This window comes from Octodon degus, unplaced genomic scaffold (genome assembly GCF_000260255.1).
Source record: "Octodon degus isolate 3935 unplaced genomic scaffold, OctDeg1.0 scaffold00090, whole genome shotgun sequence".
NCBI classification, from domain to species: Eukaryota; Metazoa; Chordata; class Mammalia; order Rodentia; family Octodontidae; genus Octodon; species Octodon degus.
The window spans coordinates 10,958,086-10,969,349 of NW_004524666.1; the positions used below are offsets into that span (position 1 = coordinate 10,958,086).

The following is an 11,264-nucleotide window of genomic DNA, read 5'->3' on the forward strand; positions in this document are numbered from 1 at the left end:
GAAAACTTTCAAATTAGCCTTTCTTCATGGGTGAATTATATGGTATGTGACTAGTATTTCTGCAAAGCTAATATAGACAATTTTCCTTACAGATGCTTTTCCTGATAATCACAAATCCCATTTTACATATTTTATTTTATTCTTTACCTATTTAGAACTTATCTTCTAAATATGTATTATTTATAAATCACTGATTATATAGTATGTGATTCAAAGCCTTCATTTGAACTTGAAAATTAACCTTACTTTTCCTTCTTGCTTTTCGGAACTTGACAGCAGCCAGATTTATTAAATTCATTCCATAAAGATTGTAATCAATGAAGAGCTGTAGGAGGTAGGGAATATGTGCTTCATGAGGCTGGTAAAATTTATTCATTATGGCTCCACTTTGCAAAAGTTCACATATCCTAAATTAGGGGAAAAAAAGGTTATATGTGTTCTCTAAAATGTTAAGGGAAACAATGATTATATAAATACACAAGCAAAACATCTATTAGCACATAAAATTTTCATTTTAATTTACTGAAAATTTGTATTTTAGTAGAAATTTGAAGTTTAAAAATACAAATGTCAAAAAGTCTTCAAAAACACTTACAAATTAAAGAAATAATTTTGCAAAGACTGCATAAAAATAAAAAACTATTCCTCAGAAATGTTACTATTTTAACATTTTTTGTTCCAGAGATTTGCCTTCTTGATGGGGAATATAAACAATATACAAGTTAAATAGTATAAGTATTAAGAAGAGAAAGTACTAAAATTAGAAGAGATATGAATTGGGGGTACAGAGGGATTTGGTAGAGGAAGAACTGGAGGCTCATCTCTTTCTCTGAAGGTGAGAAACATTTCATGAGAATGAGACTGTACAAATAAATCAAGGATCAACAGAAAATATGGCTCATTTAGGAACCAAAATGACAAAGACTGTAACCTAGTGTTAAAGGTTAGAGAAGAAACAGAAGTTAAATCATGCAGTGTCTGTTAAGATATTAACAGAAATTTCCCTGAAAAATGAATAGCAAAAAAGAGAAATGACCTCATCAGCTGGAGAATACAAGGAGGAATGACTGAAGAGGATATCAGTGAAAAAAATAAGATGACTGTAGCTGAAACAAAGACCTCATAATCTACCTATTTGGGACAACCTAGATGTATAATCATTAATGAGGTGGAGACTGAGGTAGAACAGGATAATGATGCTTAGGTAACATGCTTAAGCAGCTGGCTGGCAGTGCTGTATTTACTGAAATAGGAAGGAATGGAAGAAAAACAGGTTTGCTTAGGGGTTTTTTTTTTCTTCTTCTTTTGAGGGAAATAAGGATAAATTCAGTTTTAGGCCAATGATATTTAGATACAGTACAGTATTCCTGTAGATTTCTTTGATAATATTGGAAATAAAAAACAATAAAGATTAGGATAAGAAGAATTTTGTTAACAGGCAGAAGCAGCTAACTTTTTTTTGAACACTGTAGTGGATACTTGTACAAGTGCTATAAATGATTACTTACTCCTAGGTAATTCTCACTCCAAGCCACAATACCATTACCCATTTTATAAAAATTAGGTCAAAATTAGCAAAAATCACACAAAAATTGGAAGAGCCAAATCCTGAATCACATGTTCTTTGACCTGTGAGTCTTCACTCTTTTAATATAGTGCTACTGTATTTATTCAGTAGAAGGTATGCTATATTGATCAGGGGCTCTGAAGGAAAATTTAGGGTACTGATAATTCACTGTAATCCAAATGAAGATCAACAAAAATGAATGTATGGGAGTAGATAAGGCTGCAGAAAAAAGAGACAGCATAGATGGAAAAGATGAATGCTTAAGACAGAACCCTAAGAACAACCACAGATATCAAAAGAGGTATTAGCAAAGCAGCAGAAATACGGATTAGCAGACAGAAAAACTAAAAGGAGGATTATATCACAAGAGTGAACATTTGGATTTGAGGACCTCATTAATAGTACAAGTCAAAAAGGTCAAAAAATTTGATTTAGCAAAATAGAAGTCATTAGTGAAGGTTATTTCATTGGAATGGTTGGGGTACAAGCCATATTAGTGTTAACTAAAGGGCGAATAAGATGAGAAACTGGAAGCATAAAATATAAATAAGTCCTTTAGGAAAGGCTATAAGTACGAAAGTGTGTATAAAATCAGTAGTCTCGTGAAAACTTAAATGGCAAGAGAGAGGAAACTGGGGATAACTGCTGGAAATGGCCCTTGAAAAGATAAAAAAATAACTGATCCTGAGCCTCACAGGTGGGGTGGCATAATCTCTTTCAATGAATAGGCAGGAAGAAGAGAATACATGAGAATTTAAGAGTGCCTGACAGGAAATTAAAAGAACTTTTATTCCAGTGGGTTTCAAATAATTTTGGTTCCAGGACTCTTTTTCATTCTTGAGGAAACATGGAGAACACCAAAGAGCTGTTGTTTATGTGATTTGTATGTATTGATATTTACCATATTAGAAATTAAAATAATTTTAAGAAACGTATTTACTAGTTAAAAAATACATTGATTGCTGCCATGAATGACACACATATGAAAAAATAATTGTATTTTCCAAAACAAAAGCAATCTGGTAAGATAAAAGGCACCATTATACATACAAATCTTTTAACAGAACACAGCTGGGTTCTCATACCTGTTTCTGTTCAATTTGTTGATATATATATAGAGATAGATAGATATAGATATATAGATATATAATTTAGTATAGCGTCTCACTATGTAGATTGGACTTGCAATGATTCTGTTTCCAGCCTCCCAAGCACTGGGATTATAGGTGTGCGCCACCATGTCCAGTCTTGTTGCAATATATTGATTTGGAAACATGAAAACCCAGTGTCACACAGCAATGTTGTTGGAAAAACAAAGAGAACTATAATAGTCTTTCAGATAACTGTTAATACTCTTCTTTGTTACCACATAAAAACTCAGTTTCTTAAATGTTAGCTGCAACATGAAATCCAAAGCCAAGTTGAAGAAATTTCAACACTCCATTATATTAAGAATCTACTGGTCTATCTTGCATATTGAATACTTTCTTTTACCAAAGCATGATTTTCTAATACCATATAAAGGTCACTGTGAAAACAGAGACATACCATACTGACATATAAATTTTTACTAACAATAATATTTTTTTCTTTTTTTGAAACAGGGTTTCACTATGTAGTTTAGTCTAGCCTGAAACTCACTACGTAGCCCTGGATGGAATAAAACTCACTGATTCTCCTGCCTAGGTGTCTACTACCATATCTGGCTTGAAAAAGTTCAAATTTTATCATCAGCCACAAATAGTATGAGTCATTTTTCTTGAATTAACAGGTAAATTTTATTCATTCTGAGAGGCTATCTGCCAAACATGCAAATTACTAGAACTTTATTGCTTGTTGTTTCACGTAAAATGATATTCTATTTTAAAAATAGCAAGTAGTTATAGTACTTCATACAAAGATGCTTTATGCTTATGTTCAGTTTTGACATTTAAAAATTACTAAGATGCATGTTTTAGATCAAGATCCAATAAAATTAACTTTTGCTTTTCTATATTTTTATTGCAAATTGGTGCCTTCCCCCCATCCCCCCTTTTTAAAGCTGGCTTAGTGGTAGAAAAACAAGATTTTTATTCCAATGCCATTACCTTGATTTCTGTCAACATGTCATCAGTTTTATCAATTATCAGTGAACACAGTGAAAAAGGCAAATGACATTTTATTATTTCATCAACATAATTTTGACTACAGACAGCCTCTGAAAGGGTTTCAAGAACTTTTATACTTTCAGAACCACTGCTCTACAATGATGGGTTCTATTTTCTTTCAATAAAGTAAGAAGCAAGGCCTTAAGAGGGGCATAATTTTGGAGTAAAGAGGGTAAAATGTGGTAAGGAAATATTAACAAGAAAAAAGTAGAAGTGTGACAGGGCAAGGAAAGGTCCAGGTAAAACTGAAAACCGTAAATTTGTAGTAACACCCATCTATGATTATTTTTCTCTTGTAGTGATCAGAAACTAGGGCTTAATAGCAAAAAAAAAAAAAAAAAAAAGGAACCAGATAAAAGTATTGAGAGGATAGAGAATAAAAGATGGAAAGAAGAGGAGGCATATAAAATGGGGCAGCAATAGTACAGCCAAAGAAGTAGCTAGCAGCTAAAAAACCAGAGTGACACAACTCATAAAAGCAAAAAAAATTTTTAATAAAATAAACAAAACAAAGCACCCCAGAAAGGCTCTTATGGAGACATGAAAATGTTCTAAAACTGAATTATAGCAACAGGTGGTAGGGTTCTGGAACCAGTTCCTCCCAGATACCAAGGAGATACCGAGGAATCAAAGAGTGAAGAGGCTAGCTTCCAAATGATGTTCATGCTGTTCATTCACTCATTCAACAAATATTTACTCATTACTGTGTTACAGGTACTATTCTAGGCCCTAGGTATTCAGTAGCAAACAACAGGCAAAAATCTGTATTTTTGTGAACTCTAGCATGATACCACCTACACTGGGAAATTTTAAGAAGAATGTGCATACATACCACATATGTCATATGTATACCTGTATGTATAAAAAACTAGAAGGACACCTACCAAATTCTCAGAAATGACTGTTTCTAGAGAATAATGACGGTGGGGTCCATGGTATTATTACTTTACAGGCATATTATGGCTAACATTTATATGACACTTATAATCTGGGTAATTTACAAATATTAACATACTTAATCATCAGAAAAATGTATACTAGTATCAACCTGATTTAAAGATGAGGAACACAAGACATGCAGATTAAATATCTTCCATAAAGTCACCTAGCTAGTATACAGCACAGCCAGATTTTGAATGTAGGAAACTGAATTTAGATGCTTAACATATTAGTTAAATGTTACAATAAATGACAGGAGAAAATATTTTCTTTCAGTAAATCATTATTTTTCTTCACTGTAATGTACACAATTTTTGGTTGTGTGTTTGAGTTATTCTGTTTCTCTTATTTGTTACCCAATATCTACTTGCAGAGTCCCTAAAAAGTCAATTCTTAGCATTCCTCTAAGCATGCCTTTACCTTAGGCTATCTCCACGTGCAGTGAAGATGCTTGTGAATCTGAAACAATAATGAACTATATATATGTTCCCTTCCTGTTCTCAACTATCAAAGTTCTAGAATGGTGGAGAAAGCAAGTTTTCTAAAGGCAGGAAATTTTATTGATCATTATTTACCCAGAAACATCAAACAATGTAGGTATTCCATAAATATTTTTTTAAAAATTGAATAAATGAGTTAGTCATTAATGAATTAAGAATTTCCAGATAGGCACTGAATAAGATGACTACATAATTTAAACACTAATTGGGAATAGCTAAGTATTCAGTTGTTACATCTGCAAAGAGAAAAATTGTATTTATACTATCAGTAATTTAAGTTTACAGGTTATTTATAAAGAACTTACACATAATATATATCATTCCTAGTCTAGCACAACTTACGGACAAGAAAGAGAAAAATGACTGACATTTACTTTCCTACCACTGGCTATGTGTGACATGGTAGAATTCACAGGGATTGATGTTTACTCCATAGGTATGAGAAAGTGACTAGAGGGAAACTGGTACAATAATCATTTTGGTACTTCATGTGACAAAAGCTATTTTGGTCAAGTCAGAGACTCTGTAGGGAAACTAATATTCACTGGTTATGCCAAAAGAGAGTAAATATTGGGAGTAGGGCTAAAATTCAATAGAATACTGTACTCAAGTGGTTCAATCCAGCATAAATTTTATTTGCTTGGTAACTGTGGATCTCATAGTTCTCTGACTCATTCTAGAAAAACTCATTCAATTCTTGTCTTACCAAGTAGTTAACATTCAGAATCTACTACTTACTAGCAGAGGGTGATCTATTAAAAAAAAATACGTAGCACTCCTCAAAGCCACATTTACCTGACCTTGTCAGTACATATAGGGAAAATTCTTGTGAATCTCAAAGGATAATGAAATCTATAAATATGTTCTTTCTGTTCTCAATAACCTGGGCTTTTTGATGATTGAGACAATAAGCTAAAGGCAGAAAGACTAAGGGAAGAAAACAACAACTGAAGTCAACAAAAAACCCAGGATATAAAACTGTACTACATTTCAATAGAAATCAGAACCAAGGGGCCGGAGAGATGGCTCAGTAGAATAAGCGCTTGCCTGGCAAGCACAACGGCCTGAATTCAATCCCTGGTTCCGCCAAAAAATAAATAAATAAATAAAAGAAATCAGAACCAACAGTAGTAACAGAAAGCCCTCGCATTCTGGTCTTACTTTGACAAATTTCTGATTGCTTTTAAATTAAAAAGCAAGTTTGTCATTGGTACTGAACCTCTTGTCTGACCAGCAGGGCACTAACATATGAGAAAACTCACTCTCCTTACCTACTTCTATAAACTGTCTGAGAAAGAAGCAGATGGCCCATAAATCATGGTCCCTCTTTAAAAATGTCCTCTGTAGAGCCTAAGGCATAGTTAGAATATGCTTATGTGTACATTTTATAATCTTTTCTTTAATAATTGTACAAACTATATAAAAACCTTTCTTCCAGCTTTTTCTTAAAATATTTACGTGATACTTATTCAATTTTGGTTTCATTTAACTTTTTACCTTTTCACCATTCCAGGATTGTAAAGATAGATCTTCATAAAGTGTCTTTCCTTCTCATGATAACCATAAAAAGGCCTGAAAGATAAGAAAGAAATACTTTAAATTATTTCTATCATTCAGAGATGAAATACAATTTATGTCCCTAATTAGATTCAGCTGTTCTATAGTCTTATTTATATAATTCAGTCTTACATTTAGTAGTACCTAAAAGAAAAAGCAGTAAGAGAAAAGCCAAGAATTTTCAATTAAACCTACCAGAAGTTAAAGTATGAAATACTACACATTTTTTCCAATTTTTAATTGTTTTTTAATAGTGCTTTTAAAATCTTTTTTGTTACACGTTTTAAAATACTACTTTGTAAAAAAAGTAGCAGACTATTTCTGTTTCCATCTCAATCATAACTCCATTAAAAAGGTGCTCTTGTCCACCTACCTATAATGCCCTGAAAATAGCCAAATATTGTTTCCTGTGTGGTTTGGCCTACTGTAGTCCCTAGAAAACACCCAGGTGGTGGGGGCAATCCTCCTATTCTTAGAAGTAGTACTTAAACAGCCTGTTCTCAGAAGCTTGCCTTACATAGAGCTTGAAAAGCAGATGTTCGGCCATACAGCCCTCAGACTTAAGAAAAAGCTGGGCAGACCTCCTTGATCAGATCAATTCCTAGCAGCTCCAGAAAATCACCACTGTAGCTCTTGTGCATTGACAGGAATACTGTCTGGGTCCATGGGTACAGCCTGGCTCCTACATGGCTCTTAGACCAGGAGTGTCAAACCTATGGCATGAATGTCACAGCAGGCTGTTCATGACTGAATGCTCTAAAAGGTTTGCCATCATTGCCCTAGACACTGACAAACATTCCTCCACAATACAAGGCTCTCTGTGCCACACCCAGGTGGGGACTACTAGGGTAGCCATGACTTAAAATAACCCCCAGAAACGGAGGTACACTATGCCCAGAGCTACTACCAGCAAACTTCACATTCCCCAGGAGATACCTCTTAGCTGGCAGTGCAATCTCACAAACCCTATAGTCTAGGAGACTGACAGAGACTTTACTAGCATTGATTTGTACTACAGAAGCTACACAGTCACTATACTAAAGTGCCCACTTATAACCAAAGTGAACATATCATATCCAACCAAAACTTTAGGACACATAGCAGCACAAAGCCTTTTTAGTAAATGTCACTCCATAAATTGGCATAGGCAACTACCTGGTATATAAATACTAATATTATGGAAGCATGAAAAAAAGAAACAAGTTAACATGACACTTAGAACACAGTAAATGTTTAGAACACAAAACAAAAAACAAAAAACAAAAAAAAGAAAGAAAAAGAACAAACTAATTGCCTGAAAAAGACTTAAAAAAAAAAAAGATTTTAAGGAACCTTGAGACACAAGAGAACACAGACAATACAACGAAATTAGGGCCAGGTGTGATAACACACATCTGGAATTCCAGCACTCTGGAGGCAGAAGCAGTATGATTGCTGTGAGTTCAGGGCCACACTTACCTACTTAGCAAAACCCTGTCTCAAAAAAAAAAAAAAAAAAAAAAAAGCAACACATGATAGGAATGAGAAATTCAGCAAAGAGAGATCATAAAAAAGAAGTAATAAGACATCTTGGAGCTAAAAAACTCAATAAATTAAACAAAAAAATTGAACATTGAGGGGCCAGAGAGATAGCCACATAGGCACCTGGACCAAAAAAAAAAAAAAAAATTGAGGAGACAGGAGGCCTTGAGTCTGACTTTCAGTATCTAGCTAGCTATCTCATGTATCATTCAACAGTCAAAACTCAGAAATAGGAGGATCACTATGAGTCTGGGCTGCATAGTGAGACTCTGTACCAAATAAATAAATAAAAGATTAAAAAAAAAAAAAAACCTCACAGATAGAGAAGATTTTAAAAATAGACGTGAAATAGTACTAAGTCACACATAAGAGAATTCTCACTAGAATAAGAACACACATCTTGACAGAAACCTTTCAGGTCAAGAGAGAATGTGACAGTATGTTCAAAGTTCTGAAAGAAAAACTGCTAACACAGAACACTTACTTTATCCAACAAAGCAGTTTTCAGAAATGAAGGAGAAACACTTCTCAGAACATGCAAAAACTGAGGGAACTCATCACCACTACTGTAGGCATCACAGCAAATATTTAAGGGAACTTTATGTTCTTATAAAAGGATGATAACTACTATCATGAAAATACATAAAATACGTAAGTTAACAGTAAAGCAATACACAAAAAAAGAGAATAAAGCCTTATAAATACAAAAAGCAATGAACAACAAAAAAGAACATAAAGCAGCAGCAAAGGACAAAAAAACTTTATAGGATGCAAAGAATATGTATTTACTAATCAATAACCACCTTGAATATACATAATTATATTCCTTAATTAAAAATATACAATGACTAAAAGAATTTTTAAAAACTAGTCTCAAGAATATACTGCCAGGAAAAAAAAAAATACTGCCAGGGCCAGTGAGATAGCTCAGCAGACTAAGCACCTGCATTGCCAATACAGGGAGTGGGGTTCAATCCCAGGTCACACATACAGTGCTAGCAACAACCCTGGGGGCATGCTCAGCCAGTGATCAAGTCTGGGTGTGGTGGCACATGCCTGCAATCCCAGTGCTGGGTAGGTTTAAAACAGGAGGATCACTAGGAGTCTGAGCTGCATAGTGAGATACTGTATCAAATACATAAGTGAAAAAAGAATGCACTGCCTACATGAAACTGCCTTCATCAGTAAAGATACACAGGCTTAAAGTGAAAAAAGAAAACCAAAACAATAATGCAAATGATAAGTAAAAATGAATAGATACATAAAATAGTTTTACTACAAAACCTACAAAAGGAGACAAAAATGATCACTAGAAAATGATGAAAGGTGGGCCGGGGAGATGGCTCAGTGGAATAAGTGCTTCCCTGGCAAGTGTAAGGGCCTGAGTTCAATCCCTGGTTCCGCAAAAAAAAAAAAAAAAAAAAAAAAAAAAGATGAAAGGATCCATTCAGTAAAAAGAAATAACATATGTTAGGAACATATATGTACCCAATACTAGAATAGTCAATTATATAAAGCAAGCTATAGTCGATCTAAGAGGAAAGACAGATTTTAATAATTAGGAGGCCTTAAGATCTCACTTCCATCACCAGAATGATCATCCATATTAAAAAAGTCTACCAAGAAACATTACAATTAAAGCATAATACAGCAGAGTAGACCTAACACATATATACAATATTTCATTCAACAACTGCAGATACACATTCTTCTCATGTAACAAATGTAATATTCTCTTGGCTAGACTATATGTTAGGCCACAAAATGTCTCAACAATTTAAAAGATGAAAAATATATCATATATTTTCTCTGACCACAAGAGAATGATACTGGAAATCAATAGACAAGTCAGAAATTGCATAATTATGGAAATTAAAATACATTCTCTTGAATAAACAATAGGTCAATTAAAAAAATGAAAAAGGAATTTGAAAATTTCTTCAAACAAATCAAAATACGATATATGAAAATCGAAAGAATACAGTAAAAATAGCACCAAGAAGAAATTGTAACAATTTTTTCACTAAAAAAAAAAAAAGATATAAAAGAAAAACCTGATTCTGTAACTAAAGAATGTGGAAAAGAACCAACCAAATCTAAAATAAGTAGACTGAAATAACAAGGACCACAGAAATAAATGAAATACTGCTCTCAAAAAAACCCCCACAAAAACAGAAATGAAGAACTAGTTTAAACAACATTGATATTCTTCGACTAGACTAACCAAGAACCAAATAAAATCAAAGATGAAAAAAGAAACACTATAATTGATATCAAGATGATACAAAGGTTCATGACATGTATTATGAACATCTATTTGCCAATAAATCAGAAGCAACATTAGAAGATACAGGTCTATTTCTTGGCACACATAATCTACAAAAATTGAACCAGGGAGACAGAGAAAACAACAGATCAGTAACAAGTGACAAGTCTGAATCAGTAACAAAAAGCATTTCAAAAAACAAAACAGAAACTCAGGACTACATAGATAGCTTCACTGATGAATTTTACTACACTTCAAGAGAAAAGTTAATGCCAATTCTTCTTAAAATATTCCAAAGTATTGAAAATTAGACAACTCTTTCAAGCTCATCTTCCAAGGCCAGCAAATTACCCTGACAGTAAAACTAGATAAAGATATAACAACAACAAACTAAAGACCAGTATCTCTGCTGAACATGCAAAAATTCTCACACAATAATAGCAAATCAAATCGAACTGAGTGTGGTGCTGCACACCTGTAATCCTGCTAATCAAAAGGCTGAGGCAGGAGAATCATTGTGAGTTCCAGGCCACCCTGAACTACAAAGTGAGTTCAAGGACAGCCTGCACTTAATAGTGACACCCTGTCTCAAGGAAAAAAAAAAGAAAGAAAAGAAAAAAAGATTATACACTATAATTAAGCAGGGTTTATTCCCTAGATATAAGAATGGCTCAACATACAAAAATATCACACAGGGGCTGGGGAGATGCTCAGTGGAATAAGTGCTTCCTTGGTAAGCGCAAGGGCCTGAGTTCAATCCCTGGTTT

At 33.7% G+C, this 11,264-nt stretch overlaps 1 protein-coding gene across 5 annotated transcripts in view; it reads right to left on the minus strand.

Annotated features, from left to right (window-relative positions):
* Rev3l (REV3 like, DNA directed polymerase zeta catalytic subunit) overlaps positions 1–11,264 on the minus strand; it is a 183,028-nt gene that overhangs the window by 107,480 nt on the left and 64,284 nt on the right. For all 5 annotated transcript variants that reach the window (XM_004637502.3, XM_023722299.1, XM_023722300.1 and 2 more), the window contains exons 3-4: positions 6,651–6,725; positions 247–407 (exon numbers count right to left, since the gene is read on the minus strand). In XM_004637502.3, coding sequence (XP_004637559.1) covers positions 247–407; positions 6,651–6,725 — 236 coding nt within the window. The remainder of the gene's footprint in view (positions 1–246; positions 408–6,650; positions 6,726–11,264) is intronic.